This window comes from Ambystoma mexicanum, chromosome 2p (genome assembly GCF_040938575.1).
Source record: "Ambystoma mexicanum isolate Mex_15411 chromosome 2p, UKY_AmexF1_1, whole genome shotgun sequence".
Taxonomy (NCBI): domain Eukaryota; kingdom Metazoa; phylum Chordata; class Amphibia; order Caudata; family Ambystomatidae; genus Ambystoma; species Ambystoma mexicanum.
Window position 1 is genome coordinate 6,288,698 of NC_090923.1, and position 25,906 is coordinate 6,314,603.

Consider the following 25,906-nt stretch of genomic DNA (forward strand, 5'->3'; position numbering starts at 1 on the left):
GGAACGAAGAACAAAGCCGAAGAAGCAGGGGACTTGGAAGGACGAATAAACCCATTTGCCAGGTATTGATCCAGGTATTGTCGAAGGTGAAGGTTCTCAGGCTCGGTGAGGGCATAAATTCTACTACAAGGAGGAGTAGATCCAGGTATCAGGTCTATCTGGCAGTCATAAGACCTATGAGGAGGTAGAGAGTTAGCCTGATCCTTCCGGAAAACATCTTGGTATTCTAGGTATTCGGGAGGTAACTGGGGAGTCTCTGAAGAAATTGCTGCCAGTGCAACACCAGGTGGAGGGTGACAAGTAGAGATTCTGGAAACTGGACTGTTCTTGCTCGCCAATCGATCAGAGGATTGTGTTTCTCTAACCAAGGTATTCCTAGAATAATCTGAAACTGAGGAGCCTTGATCACATCGAACACGATCTTCTCATGGTGTCCATCTTGACTTACTAGCGTCACTTCTTGAGTGGTATGCGTTACTGGTCCGGAGGCTATCTCCGTTCCATCCACCGTAGTAATGACGTCCTTTACAGCCTTGGGACAAAGAGTTAGATTCATCCTCAAAACCATTTCATGATCCACATAATTGCCGATGGCACCGCTGTCGACGTAAGCTTCAATTGCATGTAATCGATCCGGATTATCAGGGCTAATGAGGACCATAGGTATCACGAAATGCGAGGTCACGGAACTGGTTTTCACGCTCGGCAAGAGGACCTCTATTCTTGTCGGGCGAGGTCGTTTCCCTGCTCAGAGTTTGTAACTTTGGTAACTGCAGCTCCTACTGCCTTCTTGGTAGGTTTCACCGGACAGTCTCGAAGAAAGTGCCCTGAGTTTCCGCAATAGAGGCATAATTGCAACTGTTTTCTCCTTTCCCGCTCCTTTTGTGTTAGAGGACCTTTCAGGCCCCCTATTTGCATGGGTTCCCCCGGAGTCTACTCCTTTGGAAGGAGTTGGCGGTTTGGAAAATACTCGAGCATCAAACTTGGAACGATCGGCCTTCCTGTTCTGCAGTCTGTGATCTATTTGAACGACTAAGTCTATATAGTCCGAACAATCTTGTGGGGGATTCACTACTTGGGCTAACACATCTTTGAGCTCTCCACGTAGACCTCTATAAAACAGCGTAATCCTTTTGTCCTCAGGCCATTGAGTTTCCACTATCAGTCTGTTGAAAGACGCAATATAAGCCAAAAGGTCTTGATTACCTTGTCACAACGAAAGAAGCTCATTGTCCAAGGCCTGCCCCTGTGAATGTCTTGCCAACAGTTTTTCCATACGGAGTTGAAAAGCTTGAAAATCATGGAGGACCGGATCATCTTGATTTACTAGAGGGATCGACCAGTCTGCCGCATTGCCACTAAGGTACGAAAGCACGAAAGCTACTTTAGCTTGATCAGTTGGAAAGGCTGCTGGCCGGCATAAGAAATGCAACCGGCACTGATTGATAAATACTGCAAACCTCTTTGGGTCACCAGAAAATCGTTCGGGCGGAGCCAGAGGTACATTCCCAGGTAGGTTGATCTGCACTGGATTCATAGAGGATGTAGAAGGAAGATTTCCCCCAGATGCGGGTAACGGGGTCTGTCCGGCTTGTGACTGTAGCAATTGTCTAGCGAGATCATCTGTTCGCTCCTTGGAAATAATCAGTTCCCTTCTTAGAGCGTTCGTTTCCTGACGGGCTGCATGCACTTCTGCCCTTAGTTCCCCAAGTAACTGGGCTAGCTGGTCGGTATCCGAGGTTTCCATAGCGCCTGGACGGGAGTTTTGCGGTAGGCTTTGCGTTCTGTAACGCTCACCTGATTCCCGTAGAGGCGCCGGTCTTGACTGGGCGTATACCGTATCTTCAAAGGTGATGTGTAACACACGGCTGGCTCTTTGGGCTGGACCTCTGTGCACTGTGTCTGACTCGAAGGGTAAGATGTCTTAGGTAAGTGAACGCCGTGCTCTCCATCTGCCTCGGGGCAGGGTGCTGTAACCAGTTTCTTCACTGGATAAGGGGAGCAGGCCTCTTGACTTCAGAGGACTGCTGTCCGTCGTTTACTGCACGAACGGTAAGTTTCGAGTAATTCTAATGTCTTTAAAAGTCTTTAGTAATGATGTCTCTTGTTTTGCAGGGTTCCGGCGATGGCGAATGACGGGCTGAAGTGAGTTGAAGATGGAGCCCGTATGATGAATAGAAGCGCCTGGAAGCACGTAAGTAAGCGCTTGTTGCCTGCTTCACGATGCGCTCTAACTGTCTTTTTATTTTGCAGGTACAAGTTCGGAGCGGCTGCAGGGTGCCGGAATACCCACTAGGTTAGATGTGGAAAGGAGTAATGGCACGTGAGTATTAAAGTTCCCCAATGTCTTTAAACACACCTTGTTTTGTCTTTCAGATGCGGGATGCAGCGCCGAAGGCCTGCGGAGCGTGCGAAGAGTTGGTAAGCTTTTGTCTTTCAGATGCCGGAATGCAGTGCGAAGACCTCCGGAGCGCACGAAGAGTAGGTAAGCCTTTGTCTTTCAGATGCCGGAATGCACCGCGAGGCGTTGGTGACAGCCGATGGACCAGGTAAGTGAAGCGCTGTCACTGAAGACCGTAATGCTAACCTGTTCTTTCTTGTCTTTGTAGGTGTTGCTGAAGACTGGATTCAGGATGGTAAGCCTTTTTCCTTAGTCCCAGGATCAGATGCAGAAGACACGATGAGCGTTCTGCTGCAGAGGATGCAGAATAACGCAAAGCAAGATTCATCCATCGGGTGTGGTTTAAATAGCCTCCTGTAGTGCTTAGGTGTCTCCTTCCACAGCCACGCCTAGGTAAGAAAAGAGTTCCTGCTTTCCAGAAGAGTTCCAGTGTTCTGAACCTAGGGAGTGGCTCCTGCCCCACCCAACAGGAAAAGTAGTTCCAAACAGAAGAGGATCAGAGGCTCAACTGGCAGGCAAGTAAGCAGCATGGTCTGCTGCAGGTAAGTCCACCCAAGCATTATGAGCCCGGCGCTTCCAGCGCTGGGACTGGGCATGTTTATGAGCCTGGTGCCACTGGCGCCAGGACTGGGTCCAAAAGGTCCCAATTGGGACTGGTTGGCACTCGGAACCTGGGTTATGGATCTGCTTCCAAGGGAGTTGGGAAAACCCTGACCTTTTGGAAGCAGAGATCATGACATAAATACGTTCAAGAATTCAACAATCACATTCATTCTAACATAAAAGTGAAAGCAAGACGTCACCCCACTTCCTAAAACACTTCAGTCGCCTCTTTTCCAGGAAGTAGTTTACTCCAGAGTAAAGACAGGAACAAGAAATAGATTTAACACACAAATGGAGGTACTAATGAATATTTATTTTTAATGTAACACAGTGACATATTGCCTCAATTTGTGAACACAGGTGGGCAAGGCTTGAATTCAGCTTGGCAACTTTCCAGGATTACTTTAATTTGTTAAACATTTTTGCCACTATTCCAACTTGGAATTCAGAGAGCACAGCAATGATATCATTACACCCACAACATTTTCATTTTAGACAGAAAGGCATTATTTGATTTCCAATCATTTTCCCTGTCTACTCTAGTTATAAAATGTCACTTTTCTAAAATACATGTCCATATAATATAATGGAACACTTGACATCTTCTCCAGGCCATTCACACAAGAACAGTTTCTTGTAAGACAGTGATTTGACAGTGGGCATGCACCCTCCTTTATGTAATTGCACCTCCATATGCCAATCCCAGGCCAGGGAACTATCTACTAATCTTACATGCCCCAAATAGAGACAGGCAATAGTGTAATACCCCCCTAGATGGGGTTCTGAGGAGAAGAGTGTTCCACTAGAGATAGACAATAGTGTATTACACTAGAGGGGGTCCTGAGAAGAAGAGTGTTCCACTAGAGACGGGCAATAGTGTAATACACCAGAGGGGATCCTGAGGAGAAGAGTGTTCCACTAGAGACTGTCAATAGTGTAATACACTAGAGGGGGCCCTGAGGAGAAGAGTGTTCCACTAGAGATAGGCAATAGTGTAATACACTAGAAGGGGTCCTGAGGAGAAGAGTGTTCCACTAGAGATAGGCAATAGTGTAATACACCCGAGGGGGTCCTGAGGAGAAGAGTGTTCCACTGGAGATAAGCAGTAGTTTAATACACTAGAGGGGGTCTTCAGAAGTGTGTTCCACTAGAGATGGGCAATAGTGTAACAGACTAGAGGGGGTCCTTCAGAACGCCTGAAAGAATCAGTTTGGCACTTTCCGTGCCACCTGAAGTTAGTCACATATGTCAGGGAGCACAGAATAAAATGGCATTGCCATTGACAAGTCTGGAAATAATGAGGGTTATAGCAAGCGAGTATGAAGGCTAAGAAATGGGAGGATATTGTGCAGCAACTTAATGTGGGAATAAACTGCTGCCAACCACAGCATCTAGGAGACAAGTGAGAGCTCACAGTAAATGTTGACACCTGGGTACATGGTGAGAGCACCAAGCTCAGAGGAAGGCCAGGGAAGCATGCCAAGTACCCTGTTCAACCACAACAACCAATATAGATTTCTCAGTCATTGAGAAACCAATTACTTGTTCACAGTTATCAGACAGCTGTGAAAGTAGAGTGATACCTTTTTTGAGCTCCCAAAAGCATAATAGGATCACAGTGTTGTAACCGCAGAATCGGAATCTGCAGGACTTGATTAGTCAGGCCAGGAGTAGATCATAAAAAATTAAGAAAAGGGGTTAAGGTACAATCCTGCGGCACAAAACATGTCAATCAGGGACTCTGATATCAAATGAGGCATAATAACTGCTATTACCCTGGAAGGATTCTAAAAAGGAGAAGACCGAGTCCCTCATGCAGGCATCTCTTAGACTAAGTAGGATCTAATGGTCAATGGCGTCAAAGGCAACCAAGAGGTCTAAGAGAATACTAAAGGTTTCCCACATTCACTTCACCAATGCAGGCTCTAATCTGTAAATGTTATCTGGCACCACCTATACAAGTGGTTTCTCATTTAGTGAGAGTCAGCGTCTTGAAAAATAATTCATAGGACAGTTTCGCTCATATATTCAAAGAGTGTCTATAGTTACTTTCAAAATGTTGAGCCCATTAATCTGCATGAGATCCTTAGGCAAAGAGTTCCATAGGATGGATACCTTAGTACAGAAGGTACAGTCTCCATTTAGAATATTCCAGAAGGGCTGCATTTGAAATAGCAGTGATTCAACCAATCATAAAAAGCCATGTGGGTGCCAAAGGAAAATAGGAACAGCTGTGTCAATATGGTCATCACATTTTAGTAACTAGCCATTCCAAACTTAGACCCATTGAAAAAGTGCCACCTCCTCTCTGAAGCTTCAATTGCAGAGGGGAGTTCACCAGCTACATGTCCTCTCGTAGGACAGATAAGAACACTTGAGTATTCTCCACATTCACTGCACTGCAATGGTTCCTCATTCATGTTTTATCTGGTGCTTAATAATGTTACTGTTCACAATGAAGCTCTTTCCTCATTCTACACTCACATGATGTTTCTTACATGTATGTGTTTTCTGGTGCCTAATAAGGTTACTGTTCACAGTGAGGCTCTTTCCATATTCTGCGCAAACATGAGGTTTCCCACCTGTATGTGTTCTCTGGTGACTAGTAAGATTTCCCTTCTGAGCAAACCCTTTCCCACATTCAGTACACACATGAGGCTTCTCACCTGTATGTGTTCTCTGGTGGTGAATAAGATGTCCCTTCTGAGCAAATGCTTTCCCACATTCAGTGCATTCATGAGGTTTCTCACCTGTATGTGTTCTCTGATGGTTAACAAGATTTCCCTTCTGAGCAAATGCTTTCCCACATTCAGTGCATTCATGAGGCGTCTCACCTGTATGTGTTCTCTGGTGGATAGTAAGATGTTCCTTCAGCGCAAACCCTTTCCCACATTCAGTGCACACATGAGGTTTCACACCTGTATGTGTTCTCTGGTGGTTAACAAGATTTCCCTTCTGAGCAAATGCTTTCCCACATTCAGTGCATTCATGAGGCGTCTCACCTGTATGTGTTCTCTGGTGGATAGTAAGATGTTCCTTCAGCGCAAACCCTTTCCCACATTCAGTGCACACATGAGGTTTCGCACCTGTATGTGTTCTCTGGTGGCTAATAAGATTTCCCTTCTGAGCAAATCCTTTCCCACATTCAGTGCATTCATGAGGTTTCTCACCTATGTGTGTTCTCTGGTGGCAAATAAGATGTTCCTTCAGCGCAAACCCTTTCCCACATTCAGTGCACACATGAGGTTTCTCACCTGTATGTGTTCTCTGGTGCTTAGTAAGATCTCCTTTCTGAGCAAACCCTTTCCCACATTCAGTGCATTCATAAGGCTTCACACCCGTATGTGTTCTCTGGTGGCTAATAAGATATCCCTTCAGAGCAAATCTTTTCCCACATTCAGTGCACTCATGAGGTTTCTCACCTGTATGTGTTCTCTGGTGGTTAATAAGATTTCCCTTATGAGCAAATGCTTTCCCACATTCAGTGCATTCATGAGGTTTCTCACCTGTATGTGTTCTCTGGTGGCAAATAAGATGTTCCTTCAGCGCAAACCCTTTCCCACATTCAGTGCACACATGAGGTTTCTCACCTGTATGTGTTCTCTGGTGCTTAGTAAGATCTCCTTTCTGAGCAAACCCTTTCCCACATTCAGTGCATTCATAAGGCTTCACACCCGTATGTGTTCTCTGGTGGCTAATAAGATATCCCTTCCGAGCAAACCCTTTCCCACATTCAGTGCAGACATGAGGTTTCTCGCCTGTGTGTCTTCTCTGGTGGGTAGTAAGATGTCCCATCTGAGCAAACCCTTTCCAACATTCAGTACATACATGAGGCTTCTCACCTGAATGTGTTCTCTGGTGGCGAGTAAGCTCTTGTTTCCAAGCAAACCCTTTCCCACATTCAGTGCATTCATGAGGCTTCCCACCTGTATGTATTCTCTGGTGGCTAGTAAGATCTTGTTTCCAAGCAAACCCTTTTCCACATTCAGTGCAGACATGAGGTTTCTCACCTGTATGTGTTCTCTGGTGCCTAATAAGATGTCCCTTCCGAGGAAACCCTTTCCCACATTCAGTGCACACATGAGGCTTCACACCTGTATGTATTCTCTGGTGTTGAGTAAGCTCTTGTTTCCAAGCACACCCTTTCCCACATTCAGGGCAAACATAAGGTTTCTCACATGTATGTGTTCTCTGGTGGGTAGTAAGATTTCTCATCTGAGCAAACCCTTTCCCACATTCAGTGCACTCATGAGGTTTCTCACCTGTGTGCATTTTATGGGGGCAGACAAGTGTATCATACAAATGGACACTTCTAAAATTGAGTGCAATGATAATGTTTTTCACCTATGTTCTTATGTGGGCAATCAGTATGTTCTTGAGATGGCAATGTTTCCCATATTCTGTATGTGTGCAAGGTTTCTCATCAGTTTACTGCATAAGAGGACACTTCCCACGAAATCTTTTCCCTAATTCAGAGCACAATGTTGCCACTGATTGAAGCTTTGAAAATATTCTGTAGAAGGATATGCTTTGTCCATTCACATTTACAAGTGTTTCTCAAAATGCTTCAAAGAAACTACCTTTCTTTCAGAAGGTGTATAAAATAATACTCACATGTGTTCTATCAGGAAAAATAGTGAAAACAAAAAATATGTTCTTGGTGAACATCAAGCATTGCCATTTTCATGGCAGACATCCCTCTACCCCAGGATTGACACATAGAACAACCTTTGTTACCGGATGTTACCATGAAGGAGATGCATGGACACAAGCCATCTGGTAGCCAATAGGCTTCACAGTCTCAGTTCCTGAACACTCTGAAAAGACAACTGGACCCCAAACTTGCACACTTCTAAGATGCTTGGAAATTGCATATTCTAATAATGACGCTTTTCACTGCATTAGTCCAGAGAATCTACCAATCACTGCGGTTGCATTTCTGGGGCATCAATCACCTGTTAAAATAAAAGGAGATGCACGTTATTGGTTTCAACACATTCTCAATCGCAGGCATCACATGTAACGGGCAGACAGGTTCTCAGTAGTAGTGATGTGCACTAGTTAATTATTCACGTAGTAGCTCATAAAACGTTGAATACCAGGGTGCCATCTATTGGGGACACGCACTCTAGGGGGCAGAGCAGTGGTTCTCTGATGATAACATATAATGTGATAGAGGCCATATGCAGCAGGAATAGTGGGGTTCATTTTTTTTAAGACTGATTTAGTTTCCAAGAGTATGAGAGTAAAACACAGGCTGGGTGAACAAACATTTTAAGTGCATACTTTAATCATCTGGGCCGTGCATATGCATTCAACCAGTTTATTTCTTGAGCAATGACTAAACTCCCTTGAAAGCTCCACATTTCCAGATTCAAACGATAAAGGCAGGTGTTTGACACTAGATCAGCAGTTTGCTACTAATCAGGCAGGTTTCGCCAGTCTCTTCTGTAATCACTGATGACTTCCTTACATTAAGGCAAATGTATATTGACACAAACAAAGAGACCAATATAATGCAATGTTTGGCAATAAGGGGAAGTGTACGGGAGACTCTCTACAATATCGTCCCATTTGTCTTCCTAATTTTTTATACAAATGCCATGTACTGAAGATAACTGGCCAAAGAGATACCACTTTTGTTGCTCTTCTCAAAACACCACTGGATAGCGCTCAGAAAGGGTGGTGAGGGGGCACTCTGTTTCATTGTTGATTGGGTGTAAATGGGCCTGTTACTTGTCAGTTTCCCATAACCCGGTCCAGACCCCTTTTTTGTGGACTCTGATTATTGCACCCTAGGTTGCATCTCAGCAAGCCCCTGTACCCTCTGCACTGTGAGCAAGGATTGCTTTCATGAAATCTCCAGTAAACAATGGGAATGCAGCCCCAACATTCCTAATATCCAAGAAGGGATCAGCACCATTTACTGATTACACACGTTGTCGTTTGTGTCCCAGAGGGCATTGATCCTGGAATAAGATTTATGTATTTGTGAATAGTGTACATAATTAGTCACCCCAGGATACGCGGGCTACTGTCGGTCAGACTGTCAGTGCTAGGTTATTTACTGTGCGACAGAATATACGAGAAACTATGAGTATTCCAGTATGCATGTGAAGGAGAAGTCAGATCTGGGCCTCATCATGAGTTTGACGTGAGCCTTTAAATGCATTAGTAACAGTATTACTGCCGAATTTAAGGGCTAGCCAAACCAAGAGTTGGCGGAAAATTGCATTTTTACCTCCAGCTTTTTGCTCCAGGTAAAAATGACAATTTTCGGGCTGTTTTCAAGCATTTATGGCGCTATCACCTGTTAGGGAGAATTCTCATTCTATGGCTAATTTCCCTTACCTAGTGAGTCTCCCAGCAGCTTTGCTAGATTTCTGGAGTTTATTTTTTCCACTTGGTAAGAGTGTGAGCTTTTCCCCCACTCTTACCTGTGTTTTGCCATGTGTATTTCATCTGTTTTTGTTATTGTGGACTCTGGAGTACACCACTTCAGTAGTCCCAATCTTTTGTGTGTTACACAGCAACTTCAGTGCAGGGACACAGAGTTGTCTTTTAGACTTCCCACCGACTCCATTTCTGGGGCTGACTACTGTCCCCCAGAAAAGGATAAAGTTGCCATTAACTTTACATAGGGGGCCATTACGAGGTAGGTGGTAAGGGATTACCGGCACCGGTAAGGACACCGGTGCTGGAAATCCCTTACCACCCTATTCTGATGTCCCTTAGCAGGACCTTTCCTTAACCCCTGGTTTTACCAGGCGTTATGGAAGGGACCCGTTAAGGGACTTCAGAGCTAATAACGGTACCGCAAATTGCAGTACCGTTATTAGCTCCATCCCCATTCCCATTGAGCCCTATGGGGGCTCGAATGGGAATGGGGAATGGTTCCCGGAATGGAACCATTCCTCCTACCTCCTACTTCTTAATGACCCCCCTAGTCATTTTAACCACAGATCCAGTACACCCAATCTTACATGGAGTATTGGAAAGGGTAAATTCTTAGCCCTTTTTATCTGTACCTCCTGGAGCATTGTTTCGCTCCCTTAAGATTAAGACTTCGCTGGTGGCAGTGGCATCTACCCTAATTTTCCTACCGAGATTATATCATATAACGTGGTATTGTTTTAGGCTATTTTAGTAGCCTCAAACTTTAAACCTGCTAGCCCAAATACTTTTTATTTCGGCTCCGGCTGGGTTTAATAGCAATTTCTTTTTGTTAACATCCTTCTTGCGTCTTTCTTTGCGCGGCAAACCAGGTTTGCCTCTTTGTTCGACAACCTTTGGCGGGCTTCTGACCAGAAGCACTCCTTTGGCGTCCGAGTATCTAGGTCGACCGAATGTAAGGGAGGGGTGTAGTCATCCCCTGCACAGGTTCTCCTTGGAGACCCTAGTCGCACTTTGTGTTGATTGGCTGAGATGGTTTTCAGGCTGGACAACCCCCCTGCTGAATGATTGACAGCCAGGATGTGTGAATGGGGGATTTTGGCATAAAAGGAAGGACTCTTGCGCTAGAAGGCACAGTCGCCACTGGAACTGCAAAGAACCGAAGAGAAGCGGAGAAGAGGACAGATGCTGCAGCCCAGAGTCCCAGTGAAGCCATGCTGCAGTCCTGAGCTATCTACCCTTCAATGACAAAAGAAGATCCAGTCCGGAGTCTTCTTCCCTTGAGCCTGGTGGGATCAACCAGCTCATCTTTTCTTCAATCAGAGAATCCTTTCCTGGGTCGAAATCACTTCTGTGCTGTAGTGGTCAAGATAGCCATCAGAAGAGCCCTCTCCCGATTTAAAGGAGCGCACCTTTTATCCATCGTTGTTCTTTTCGCTGCTGCTGGCCTCATCCCTGGGTAGTGCAGATCGCTCCAGACGTCCTCCTTCTTGTCCCCACGACTGAAGCCGCAGGAACCGTGAGTCTGCAGGAACTACCAGGAACAACTGCCGTGGCACCAGGTTTTCTCCAACAGAATAAGGTACTGTGCACCCTTGGTCTTACTCTCCGTCTGACGACCCAGAATCGGGGTGAACCCTTTACCTCAACGAAGATTTGTTCTTTCTTCCCTCCTTCTTATAACTTTTCCTTCCATTTGATAATCTTACGAACTCTTGGCATCTCGAATCTCGAACTGTTCAACGTGTGATCCTCAGCAACTGAGCATCTGCTACATTGACCTTGCTGCAGGCCTATTGATTTTAATCTGTATCTTTGAACAAGTCATCGAGTCTCCTTGCCTTGAAAAAGTATTGCCTTTGATTTTTCTTCACTTTTCCCTTGTTGAAATTCTTAAGTACAGAGTGTGTTTTGACTTTGTGAGCATTTCTATCTGCGGTTACGCGTTAGTATCGCAACACCGGTCTGTCAAATCCTAAAGTACTTACCTTGAATTTACTGGCACAAGTGGAATTGGTTATGTGTAGTGTATTTTACGTGTGGTTTCGAAATTATAGAAGTGAAGTGTTTTATAACAAATGGTTTAAAAATAAATGTACTTATATTTTTTACCTGAAACCTTGAGTCAGTGTTTGCTTGAGTCATAGTAACTGTGGTCCCTTTGTGTAATCTCTGCTACTGCTCATATACTCTTGAGATAAGCCTGGCTGCTCCGCTACTGCTACCACTCTAACATAGTAGTACAGGCTTGTACCAAAGGTGAACTTGTATTACCACTTGTAGTCTTAATTGTGTGTAGTGGTCCCTAAGGGCACTACACAGGATTCTGCCTAACATCACCGCCGGCAGTAATGGCGCTCTATGGACCCAATGGGGGAAGGAGATTTACCGCACCTGCAACTCGTGATACGGTGCATATTCCAGACCAAGTTGCAGTAGCGCTATTAGCGTTGGGTGGTATCCCAGCAGTATTACTGCCGGGATACCGCCCAACTTGTGATGAGGCCCAGAGTCTTGTCTGCCATTGCATACTCCATCCAGGACATACCTGCACTTATGATCAGCTAAAAAAATCCATCAAGAGTACAAAGGGGAGATTTCGGTCCTCAGTGAATCTTTAGTTTTATTTTAAATGAAATGGAAAAACAGATCAATGTAGAAAGCCTGCTGGGAGACCGATCTGAACGGTGTTTCTAAATTGAACACGAGTGTGCGCAGGCGCAGCAGGACCAGTAGATGGAAGTTAGGGACACTACGTAAGTGTGTGTAAATGTGTGTGTCTGTTCATGTATGTGTGTGTGGGAGGACTAGCAACCTTTGGCCTAGGGGCAACCCAGACTGCAGCGGTCAGAAAACACAATCCAAATAGTAAATTTGACATTTAAAAATACTTAAATAACATAGGAAACAACAAATAAGTGGTGTTTAAACCATGTATTTTTCATGGCCACAGTTCAGAGAAGACACAACTTGCATTACCCTAAAGGCGCATGAATGGATCAAACGGCAATTCCCATAATCAATACCACATCAGCCGCACCATTCCCCTCTTAATGTTGTGGTGGCCATATTAGAAGATCCCTCTACACCCTGCCGGCATCGAGGAAACAGCAATACTAATGCTGAACTCCCACAAAGCCAGCCGACACAGGCCCCAAAAAGACGCACATGAGCCCATGCTCCTTGTAAAGATGGCTGCCGCCATCACTGCCCCGGAACCTACACATCTCTACAGAAGCACGCTGCTGTGCTCCAGTGCTCCAAGATGCCCTGCCTCCTGGATCGCCCGATTGGCCAGGTCCTCGTCAACAACAGGATGAGGAAACACGCCGGCAGGCGATGCCAGCCTCTAGCCAGGGCACGCGCGCGCATGATACCATTCCCCTTGTAAAAAAACCTTTTACCAACATCTCTATGCCCTTTGTTCGTGCCACACGCCGTAACACCCACTTGCCATTCCATATTGACGATCTTCTACCAAAGCTAATCCTTACCAAGAAGATAAGCGCCCGGCCACACCTGGATCATAGTACTGAAGCTAAGCACCCTACGACCTCTATCAGTTGCCATAATCGCATTATGACCCTTTTCAGATCCACTGCCAGACACTTAACCCCTAGCCCCCCCCTTTCTATTTCATACCACCAGCTATTACACTACACTCACACAACTCCATACCACTCAGGCACTTCTCACATACAATTTACCTTCCGCTGGATACCCGTTCCATGCCTCTCACTAGTTTTCTTCCCCCAACTCTCCCACTCCATTACCACCTCCCCTATCCCAGCCCTCTTCCTCCCTCTTCTTGTCGCTACTGGACCTACCAACACTTCACATCAAGAAAACACTATCCATACCACCTACCCTACACCCACATACCCCTGCGTGGGTTCCACCAGGCACAGACTACACTCCAGCACTAACTCAGACCTACTCTCCAACCCTCTACCCAGCCACTGCCCCATACCGCCTGCATCTAGGACCTACAGACTCGCCTCTCGTACAACCCCCCACCACATCCTAACACCAGCCAGATCCCCTATAACATCCTCTCTACTGCCCCACCCCCCACACACCAACCACTAACACTGCTCCCCTGTCACACCACACAACCAATTCACGACTAAATTGGGCACTCACAATGCACACTCTGAATGTGACCACTCCTTAGAGATTCATAACCTCATGACAATGAACACAATATTGACATTCTACCCATCAGAGAAGCTTGGCGCCACAATACAGCAGCACCCCCCTCCTGCCACGCCCCCTGGTTTCCCCATCAACAGAGCAGACTGCACCAACAAACTGGGTGGCGGAGTTGCCCGCATACACAAATCCTCTCTTCTGATCCAAGATACACACACAACCCCATTACACCAAGCTGCGAAATGCTACTCACTAAGCTCGCCATCAATTCACACACCACACTCACTATTGGACTCCTCTGCCAACACCCTAACAAAACAAGCACACCAGACCTAGAAACTCCCCTCCTCTTGTCCCCCTAATCAAACCCACTACCAAAGCTATCCTGCTAGGTGACCTCAACCTTGGCTGCAATGACCCACTTGAAATACGAGCTACATCCACCCAGTTTACTCTCCAAAATGAACCTCGCCCATATGGTCACCTCTCTCACCCACAGCAAAGTCCACCTTCTAGACTCTATTGTCACCCACATCACTAGCCTTACCATCACAGCCAACTCTCTGCTCCCCTGGACCGAGCAGCACTTAATAGAATTCACGGTCTCACAATCACTCACCCCCAACCATCACACCCCTTCCCTCAATATGTCTTTGCTCGCAATACACGCAAAGATACTCTCCTGCCCAAACTGAATAAACTCTCAGTCACCTTGTGTCACCCAGACCCCACAGTTGCTCACCAACCACTACAACACCAGACTCCTTAAAGCTAAGGGCCTATATGGCCCCTCAAATTCCTGGCTTTAAGAGAAATCGACGCAACAACAGATAGTTCACGGAAGAGCTGCAAATCCTCTGCCATCGAAACCGCGCCTTGGAACAGCCTTCATCACAGCTGCCTACAATTATAAAACCTCACTCATACGCACTAAAGCCAACCTTCACAACGCAAGAATCACAGAAGCCACTTCTAATTCCAAAGACATTTTCAAAATCCTGAGAGGACTTAAAAACACGGGCTAGCCCACTGCTCTATTTCCTAAAGACAAAGACTGGTTCACACCCATCGAAACGCCCTTTCCCCAAAAAACGTAAGCTATGAGAAAAAATAATTGCTAAGAAACACCTCCCCTCCTCCATCAACCCCCACTTCCAAATCCGCCTGATCTATACTACCACCTTCTCCATAGTCCTACAACTACTACAACTGAAGTCACTGATATGATTCAACTCCTGAAACTATCCAACTGCAATGGCAAGCTTGCCCAGCACACATCATTCATTTTCAATTTTATTTATATACTTACAGCTGAAAGCTTTGTATATACACACAAAAACAACAATTTTAAAATTATAAAATGTGCAAGATACATGCAAAAGAGTATCACCTCTAACTCAATACTAAATGGTACAGTACATGTTTGTTCGATGTGTTTAAAAGAAAAAAGAATAAAAATGTGTTATATCAAATTTCATACAATTCAAATACCTCAGTGCATTTACGATAAAATCTAATCATATAATAAATACAATTCTCATCATTCCCGTCCATAAAACATTTTCCACAATACTCGAGGTTCACGACAATTAAAACAGTTATTGTAAGATTTCAACATTAGGTCACAGATATGGGTAAGACTTTCACATTCTGTCAATATGGGTTCTAGAGATTCGACTGTGTTGCCGCCACATACCCGATAGTTGCGCTCGTTGCGTTGTAGGCATTTCTTCGCTCCTTCCCTTTCCAGTACTTTACTTTTGTTCAATTTTAGTAGTAGGTACCGTCTGATGACCCATGCATCAGCAAACGCTGTGATATAACTTGAAAGGCTGTTTTGAGAATGTATATATTCAATGAAGGGTCCACTATTTTACTTGCTCTAGAGTCGTATCAAGTAATTTTCTTGGTCATTTGTTTTATGTTGTTTATTGATATGTCAATTTGACAACCACTCTTCCAATTATTATAAATAGTGAATATTTTCCCCCATACATCAAAATGGGTGAAATTGTCTAAGCTCATAAAGGCCTTTGCGTAATCTACGGTTATATTTTTGTTGTTAAGAGTCATTGGGCCTCATCACGAGGAGTGCGGTAGAGGGTTAACGGCTCCGGTAGAGCTGCCGGTGCTGTTAACCCTCTTCCGCCTCATTACGAGGTGTGCTCGCGGGTCCCGCTAAGGACGTCTGGTAAAACCAGGCGTCCTTAGCGGGACCGGCTAGCAGACCAGGATGCTAACAACGGGCCCATCATTAACAGGCCCGTTGTTAGCATCCTCCCCATTCCCATTGAGCCCCAAAGGGAATGGGGACGTACCAGGTCCGGGTTCCAGGTATAGGGTATTACCGGGCCCTCCAAGGTCGGAATGGCCCGGTATTTCCCCATTCCAGGAACCCGGTATAGGGGTAGCCATGCAGCTAAAAGCGGCATGGCTACCTCCATACTAGTGAAAGTAAGCGTCCCCAGAAACGCACCCCCCTTAGTGAGAGGCAAATAAGGACACACCCCAAACGGGAATAAGATGAGGACAAGTGCGGGTGAGATAAAAGGTTTTTCGTTTATCTAAAATTAATATAGGGCATGCAAAGGGCTCTGCAGACTCCGAGAGCGCTCTGTCTGACAATAGCAAAGACAGTTAGTTATACTACAAATACACGTCATCAATGACACTTGCTATAGGGGGCACATAGTCTCTGGGATTGGATAGGGAAGGCTAGGTGGTATACTTAGTATACATCTCCAACTCCTGGATTGGTGGACGTCAGCGCAGTGCCACTTTGGGATGGATGGGTCAGCTGGGCTCATCAGGGCGGTATGCAAGGCCGGACATGACATGTAGCAATGATTGGTGCCTAATCTAACATTTGCCCTTGTGGCCACACATTCACCTCGGTCTAACGTATTGCTTTCTCGTAGTTCATTTTGATCCTGGTTACCCAAACAGACAGGGATATCAATATGCAATAGATACACATTAATACATCAATTGTGGGGACACCTTGGCACTTTGGACATGTTGACCCTTGAGGGCCCTGACCCTTGAGGGCCCGTACGCGGGGTTAGGGGCACAGGATGGGTTACTCGGTTGCTTGGCCCAGGTGGTCGGGGTGGGGGATGGCGTTTTGCTGTGTCGGTTCATGGTCAAGTGCCTTCTTCTTTGAGGCCCATTAACTTGGGGTCATCTGGGATACCGAAGGGCCGTGGGGGGCATGTGTCCAGGGCCCTGGAGTTGGCGGGATTTAGGACCAGGTAGCTCGTAAGTCAAGAGAGTAAGGTCGCAAAGGTCTCTGCCCTAGGAGAGGTGGAGGTTTGAAATGGTTCCAGCAGGCTTGGAAGGGGAGTCGCGGCTATGTTGTTCGAGCATCAGTTATCGCTGGCCGGCCTGGGTGGGGAGGAGGGGAAATGGCCTTGCAGCTCGGAGCGCGGCACCCTGCTCTGGGAGGGGGACTGCGCCGCGGGTGAGAGGTGGAACAACAAAACATGGAGTCTTGGATTGGTTTATACATATATCGCTTTAACATACTATTTCACATTTATAGTTGACATACGAACATGAGGTAGCGTCCAGGGTGGGCTTCGAGGACAACACAGAGAGAGAGAGAGAGAGCAAGGCATATTACCATATCACTTTTTCATTATAAAACCAGTTCTTACATAGTCGCGCACTGCAAACAATATTTGTACTGCATGTCTCTTTGCCCACCTCTTTTTACATTAGCAGCGAACGTTGGTCAACTCTTCATATAACACGTAAATGATTCCCGCACAGTCTAAGGGGTCTCGAGTTGGGTTGGGGTGAGAGGTGCCATCTAGTCTACTGCTGGGGGGTTCGTGACGGGGTCAGGGCAGGCATGTTTGGACCGGCTCCAGTTACTTCCTAGTGTTTCTGGTCAGGGCTGGGGCAATGATGTACGGCGGAAGGCTGACTGTCAGTGTTTATTTTGTTGTCCATTAGTGTCTGGTTGCTCGTGAGAACGAGCCTTTAGCGGATCTGCCAGGCAGTGTGGGGTGGGGTGGAAAGCGTGGGCCTCTGCGAGCACAGTTGTGTGTGGCACGGGCTGCAGCTCTTCGTGTGTCCTATCTGGGTTATATCTAAGCGCTTCTAACAAAATGGAGTTGCCTTAATACAAGATGGCGTCTATGCTATGTCACCTAGTGTGATTGTGCAGCCTCACGTGTCGGCCAGCAGCCTCAATCTCAATACCATGGCCCTCATTCCGAGTAGGGCGGTAAGGGATCCCGGGCACGGTAAGGAGACCGGTGCCGGTAATCCCTTACCGCCCTACTACGAGGTCCCTTAGCAGGTCCCTCCTTTAACGCCTGGTCTGGCCAGGCATTATGGATGGGACCCGTTAAGGGACTTCAGAGCTAATAACGGTACCGCAATTTGCGGTACCGTTATTAGCGCCTTCCCCATTCCCATTGAGCCCTATGGGGGCTCAATGGGAATGGGGAATGGCTTTCTCAATAGGGACTTACCATTCCCGCAAAGGTCGGACTACACCCCTAAATCCCCATTGAACCATACCGGTGCCGGACCCGTTATTGGAGGCAGTCATGGCGCAAATAGCGCCATGACCACCTCCAATCTCGGAATGAGGTCCCATATGTTAATACAGGCACTATTTTCATTGTGTATAGTAACAGGACTGTCTTTACCAAGAGCCACTGTTTCTTCCAATAAAAGCACTTGCTGCACCTACTAGCCTCAAGCATTTAGTCTTGGTTTTCGACAATTGGATTTCCAATTAAGACTATCATCAACGGATATTCCTAGACATGTGTAAGAAGTAACACACAAGTTTTTTGTGATCAAGAAACCAGCTCATGTTCATCCATTTTTTCCGATTTCCAGCCAACACAATTATTTTACTTTTTTCAGTGTCAATTCGCAGTCCATTGTGTTAAGCAAAACTTCCCAGACTATCAAGTAAACTGTGTAACCCCTTGGGTGTATAATCTAGTGATAGTACATCATCTGCATAGCCAAGCCAGCTTATGCGCTGTGTGTCTACTTTGACGGGACATAACATATTTGGGCAGAAGGACGTTGCAAGGTTGGCCAGATATAAATTAAATAATGTTGCCGCAACTATGCATCCCTGTTTTACTCCTGTTGCTGTGGGAATGGATGCTGACAGTTGGCCAATAGCATTGAGATGCCCTTTAACACTTGTGTTGGAGTGAAGTAGCATTCGCATTTCCAGGAGGCCCTGTGGGATGTTCCATGCCTGCAGTTTGTGCCAAAGATTGTTCCTAACTACCTTATCGAAAGCAGCACTGATTTCGATATAGGGGGTATATACTTCAGTTGTTCTACATTTCCAGGCATATTCTACTGAAGATACCAATGTCAATACATTGTGGCTAGTTCTTGATTCTGCTCTAAAGCCTGTTTGATATTTACTTAGTATCGAATTTTTATTTATACAGGCATTCAAGTCAGCTAATAATATCCGTGCAAACACTTTTGCGGGACTGTTGAGCACAGCCAGGAGTCAATAGTTGCGGGGATCACAGCTCTGGCCTTTCTTGTACATTGGGAGAATGTGGCTCTCCTTCCAGGATGACGTAAGGAAGCCGGACTTCCCAATTTCTACAAAATGTAACCACAATGCTTCTGGGAGACATTTTCATTAGACCATTAACATGCCCGAGAGCTATTTAGATGTTCGATTATATCTCAAATGTCTGAGAACGTTGCGTTACATATCCACAGTGTGTCAGGGATTTCAATTCTTATCTCATTTTCCAAAACAAAGTTTGAGTTATGTGTTCAGCCCATATATTTTCAGGAATACAATTTATAGGTATTTCGCTCTTTTCATTTGCCCTTATGTTTTTCCAAATTGCCACTGTATTCTTAGATGTGGCTGAGTGAGCAATGGATAGCCATCGCTCATTTCCGCACATTTTTTATATTGTCGTAGTCATTTTCTATATTCCAATTTAGCATCTTTAATTTTAACGTTAACTCCAACTGCATGAATGTCCCATATGGAGAACGAAAGTATAGTGAAAATTAAGGAGTGAAGCTTTTTTTCCTGATACATTTTTTTAACAGAATTTATTCCGTTTATTCAATGTCATGTTTGTGCGTTCCTGTACAGCTTTATATTCTCATGTACAGGCCACTAAGTTTTTTATCTGTTCTATAGTTGTCGTAAAAGTCTCACTTGTGTTCTGTTTGCCATTTCCAGCATTTTGGTAGAAATGAACAAAAGTCGGGATAATTTGTACAAAGATAATTATTCCTTTGGCTAGGTTCGCAGGGTGCCATTGAATGCGATCGCCTGTGTTATTCAAGAATATGCTACCAGCTTTGTCATAGATCTTCCCCTTAGGGATTTTGCATGAGAACTTAAACAATACACACAGAGGTAGATGGTCACTATTCACGCAACGTAATCCCCCATATCAAGCACCCAATCGAACCCCCTGGTATGAGCAAACACATCAAGGTCAAGGGTAGAGGCACTTTTTCCACTGACACGTGTGAAACCACGTTGTACATCACTCTGACACAACCCATTCACTCCCAAAGTTCTATATAGAACCCCCTCACTGAGTTCGGTTCTCACAAACGAACTTACCCTGTACTTAACCTGAGGTCCCCCAACACTGCAACCCAGTTGGTGGGTGATTTCAACAGATGGCGAGGGAACCCGATAGATAAAGATGCACTCCACTTGGAAAAAATGTTCAATAATATTGACTTTAAGGTAATTTATCATCAGGAACCCACAACAGCTAAGGGAAATCAGTTGGATTGGGTTATAGCACAGAACCTGGAGTTTCAGGCGGTGAAAACATCTCCATGCATTTGGTCCGATCATTGCAAGGTCTCTTTCGAGGTAAAAATTAGCAGAAAAACGCCCAATAAGCAAGAAAACGTTTTAAGTAGAAATTTCAATAACTTAAGGCCTACACACCTGAACAGTGTATGAGTCAGACACTAGATTGTCTTCAGGATGAGGACACTTGTGAAGTTATGCTACAAAAATACTCGGCCGCGATACAAGAGTTAGTAGAACAACAGGCGCCGTTGAAATCTAGGATGGTTAGAAAGAACGAGAATCACCAGAAATGGTTCCATAGCGAATTAGATAAACTTAAGAAGGAGAAAAGAGTGTGCAGAGTAAATGGCTTAAACACTCTACACAGGAAAATAAAGATCTATGGAAGGCCATTGACAAAAGCTATAAAGAATGAATTAGAGAAGCCAAGAAAATGTTTTATAACGAGGAAATTACATCTGCGTCAAACTCCACCAGTAAACTATTTAATATCTTAAACTCCAGGGAGAAGCCACAGGCCCTGTCACATGCTTTTGACCGTACTCAAGAAGACTGTGATAGAGTACAATAGGCGTTTGCATAGAACATACAGAAGGCTAGAGACGCTATAGTACAGACAAGGAAACCTCTAACATAGAAATGCTGAATCCGGTCAGGGAATATGGTCAACAGGAGGAAAAGAAATTTCAGTTTCAGTCTCGGAGGAAGAGATGAGGAATGTATTATCCACAATAAAACCTACCTCATGTGCGGAGAACATAATTCCCCCAAGAATAATACTTTGCACCTGTACTATGCAGGATAGCAAATGCCTCGTTTAGAGAAGGCATGGTGCCCAAAAGTATTAACGCAGTTTCCATCATGCCCCTCATAAAAAAGCCTGGGTTAGATCCCAAGGACCCAGGGAACTTACCCCCATTATGAACTGTAACTACTTCATGCTAAACATCCTGGACAAAACAACGACAGGGCAACTACAGATGCTTGTGGAGGGGAACCATATTCTGCATGACCAACAATCCGACTTTCATGCTGCTCGTAGTGCGCAGACGGCATGTTGGATCTGCAGACTGATATGCTGGGTGTTGTGGATAAGACCAAGACAGGGATGCTTATGCGGCTGGACCTGAGTGTGGCATTTGACTTGGTAAAGATAAAGTATGGAGTACCACAAGGGACGAGTCTGATCCTCTCCTTTTTAATCTGTTCGTGAGATGTCTTTGTGAGGCTCTGGAAGGAGTCGCAGCATTTTTTTTACAAATTATGCCGATGATACCCAGTTAGTGGTTGAGTTGGACAGTGACTACATCAAGGACAGTATACAAATCTCGATGCTGTATAACATCAATGAGAATTGGATGATGAGCAAATGGATGTGCCTTAACAGTAAGAAGACTGAATTGATGATTTTAGGCACCCAACAAGAACAAGCTAAGTTAGGGCCACAATATAAGTCCTTTATCATCAAATACACCGACATACGGGTGATAGGGTAGGTCAAAACTCTTGGAGTGGTAATGGAAGCATCGTTGGGCTCGGAGGCCCAGGTGCAGTATCTGCATAAAAGCAGCTCCTATCATCTTCGTCTTCTCAGAGCGATCCGGCCATTTGTGAGCGAAAAAACACTGCAACAATAGCAAGAGCTATTATTTTGTCTTGTTTGGACTATGGCAACGCCCTCATGCTCCAGGCTAGTAAGAACTGCATGGAAAAATGCCAGATTATAGAGAATAAAGCCATCAGAGTAATTAAAGGATAGTCAAAGAGTGAACATATCTCAAAGGATAGGATAGCCTTGCACTGGTTTAGGATTGAAGATCAGATCCATTTTAAAGCTTTAACATTGGCACACAAATGCCTCTTTGGTCTGGCACCAAAATATCTAAAAGAAAAGATTATGCTTATTTGCTGATAGAGATAAACTCAGCTCACCAGGTCGCCAAGAGTCGCAGTCACAATTAAATGAGACAAGCAATCTGCTGGAGGCGGTAGGCCGTATACTATTTACTTGGATTCTGGAATTAGGCACAACACAGCACTGCGGCGTGTGGCAGTAATCCATAGGTTCAAAACATTGTAGCCATTTCCATCCGTTTTTTCCGAGATATATACTTGAACAGCACTTCACAAAGGGCACTTCCACAAATGCATGCGCGCCCTGAATATGAGGTGGTGCTGGGAAGGGGGCAGAGCCACCAGTTTAAAGAGCCTAGAATATGAAACAAAAGTGGTTTAGGGGCAAGTACAGCTACATATTTACTTATAGTCTTTAAATAATAATGTCCAGTGCATCTAACGGTATATAGATACCAGTGAGTATTTCTTCTCAGGATTCCAAAGTTGATCAGAGATCTGGGCCGGGCCATCGAACAGCACTTCACAAAGGCGCAACATTAAACTCTGCTCGGAAGCCCTCACCCCCATCAGTACTGACTTCATAAATGCCTTATTCCACTCAGGTGCTGTCCCCACCTGCATCAAAGAAGCCTGAGTCACCTCCTACTTAAGAAACCATCACTTCACTGAAAACTGTCCACCAATTATTGCCCCATCACATGACTGAGACGAGGAAGAGGCAGGGAGCAGTAATGATTACTTCCAGTGAAAACCGCTATCAGCTTCCTCAACATTACATTAGAAATGCCATGACAGCAACTGAGACAGGAAAGAGGGACGGATCAATGAGGAGGACTAAGACCGGTAAGCCCATGCAGCGGTCTAGTCTTTGGAAACTGCTCAATCCAGCCAGGAAGTTTAACACTGCAGCAGCTGACAGATGCAGAGGAGAAGTGCAGAAGCTGGGAGATACAGTACGGTGGGCAGGCTCCGGTCAAAACACTGCGAGGCAGCGTGCCAGAGAAAGCGACACAAAGGCAAGTCCTGATGCCGTGAGGAGAAACAGAGTGGCAGGTGCCCACCGCGAGTGAGAGGTAGCGGGAGATGCACAAAGTGGAACAAGACACAGCAAAGGCACAGCGGCTAATGGACACATGCTGAGCCAGCAACCTGACTGGAGAAGAAGCTGAGAGGAACGAGAGACATTTAAAGCACCCGGTAACCCCAGGGAAGACAAACAGGTTATCGGGTTGCTTCAAAATGAATGCCGCTCTATAGCAATAATGGGAGGGACAAGGTGAAGTCTGTAAAGGGTTAACATATTTTTTGAATACCACAAACGTGTCGCTGGACCCCAGTTTAAGAAGAGAAAGCAAAGCAATTACAACAACGAATATTGAAATGAAATTTCTTAAACAAGATCTGATAAGCCAACGTTGGGCAAATATTACTTTGTGGACAAAAGGAAAAATAACGGCATACAACTCTTGGCAGGACAGTATACTAGTCAAAGTCAAGTGTTTAGGAAAGCAAGTTAGGCGTTTGAAAAAACTGCATACAAGTCCTGGCAGGAGAGTATACCAGGCAAAGTTAAATGTTTGAACGAAAGTCAAAGAGAATCTCAAGTAAGATCCATGCCTGAGAGATTTTGAGCTGTTATCAAGGTGGAAAAGAACCTGGCAGAGGAGTATACCAGGTGACCTGTGAGTATGCGACCCATATCCACATTACAATACTGCAAACTCGTACTGTTTCAAATGTAAAGGAGAACCAGGGGAAGAGAGCCAATCCCTACAATTGTGAATACACAGGGAGGAGGGATTTGTCTGGTGGTGCGTTCCCTGTGAGAAGGTAACGGGAACAGTAATAAGTCTTTGAGGCATCCAGACAAACATAAGAAGGTAATAACATAAGACGAGAGGGACGTAGATCATTTTGTGAGGCAACACTCTTGTCAGTTTCATAAGATGTGCAATTGGAATATTGAGAAAGACTGGGGAAACCTCTTCCTTGCCCAGTGAGGGCGCACTGAAGGACATTGCCAAGCGAGCGCGGGGACCATCTCCATAGTCCCGGTCAGGGCACATTGAAGGACAGTGTGCAAGTAAAGAGACTGTGGAACCCATGGAGTTGAAGGAAATAATAAAAACTTGTATCGAGAGGAATCTGTGGAGAACTGGGGGTGCACTAGTTCTAATCCTGTGTTATTCTTGGAATTTTGAGAGACTCGAACTTTGAGCCATTGTTTTACTCAGGAGAAGGGAGCCCTTTTCCTGGGCTATAATACTCTTTTTGTTAGCTTAGTGATTTGTGTTTAATTGGAAGGGAAAGAATAGGAGTTTTGACTAGGACATATCTTTTACTTTTGACACAACAGACTTCCTGACTGGCCCAAGTTGTAGTGTTGTTGAGGTTGGGAAACCACCTCTAGAACAAGTGATAGATAGGGTTGATTTGATACAAATAAAAGTCTACAGCAACAAACATGCCTTTTCCTGGTCAGACTCCTCATTCCATGTTACCATAAATGGTGTCAAGAGTGAATCCTGCCCAACTGACATAAATTGGGGGACCCTCCAGTGCACTAAACTGACTGTCAAAGCTTCTAATCCCACGGTAACAACTCCTGAATCAATTGGGTTTGATATATGTAGCAGCCAGAACGTGGTTGTTCATGCAGGAGTACATCAACTAGTGGCTACAAGCTTAATATTGTCTCAGCCCCAACCTCCCCAGAGGTACATATGTCAGGATGGTATTGAAGTTTGGCTTAGCCTGGCGGTATGTTCTGGATGGGGTACTGGAAGTAATTGACCCAGACTATCGGGGATATTAAAGTGTTGATACATAAAAATGGGAAAAGGCCTACTACATAAAGACTGAGGAGAATATAGCCTAGGACATATTGGAATGTGCTCTCTTTCCAAAACCTGTGGAGGGAGGAGAACAGGAGATTACAGAGAGGGGCACCAAGGGTTTTGGGAAAGCTGATGAAGATCACCAAACTGAACCTTTCCCCACAACAAAACAAGATGTATATGGGGAAAATGCTGAAATGCATGGGCCGGTGGATGAAGACACCCAAGTAGTCCTGGAACTTGCATTCGCAAAATTGAATGATCCCATTCTGACAAAGGCTTACCATCAGGCCATTACAGAAGGAAGGTACTAAAAAAGGAGGGCCCTTTCTTTTAATAAAATAAGCTGCTTTACCGAAAACATTTGATATCTGAGGGAGTCTAGCGAACATAACTGGTGGTTCCCAAGAGTCACAGACGGAGAGTCCTAGAGATGGCGCATACCCCTCTAACATCCAGGCACTCAGGCGCCACGAAAACGCAGAACAAAATATTACCAAGTTGTTCTACTGGCCTGGTGTACATGTGGATGTTAAGAATGTTGTGGCCACATGTGTATTATTCCAGAAGGCCACAAGTTCTGCTATGCCCCCCGCCCCATTACAGCCCCTTCCAATCATTGCAATCCCTTTTTTGAGAATAGGCATGGACATTATTGGCCCCTTGGAACCAAGTACATTTTGGCAATTGTGGATTACAGAACCCGCTATCCAGAAGCATTTCCCGACAGAGGGTTGAGATAATACCAATGGTGAAAGGCACTATACAAATGTCCATTACATTACGTTGCATGAAGAGTATTATCTTTCAACAAATATCAAAATACTACATTAATTTCCTGTCATGCGTGGGTTTTACCAAAGA

General features: G+C 45.1%; 1 protein-coding gene across 1 annotated transcript in view; it reads right to left on the bottom strand.

The window, feature by feature from the left end:
• Positions 1-3,296: 3,296 nt before the first annotated feature.
• LOC138566126 (zinc finger protein 268-like) overlaps positions 3,297-25,906 on the bottom strand; it is a 65,954-nt gene continuing 43,344 nt past the window's right edge. Inside the window, exon 3 of the mRNA XM_069643130.1 lies at positions 3,297-7,959. Coding sequence (XP_069499231.1) covers positions 5,474-7,276 — 1,803 coding nt within the window. The 5' untranslated portion in view covers positions 7,277-7,959 and the 3' untranslated portion in view covers positions 3,297-5,473. The remainder of the gene's footprint in view (positions 7,960-25,906) is intronic.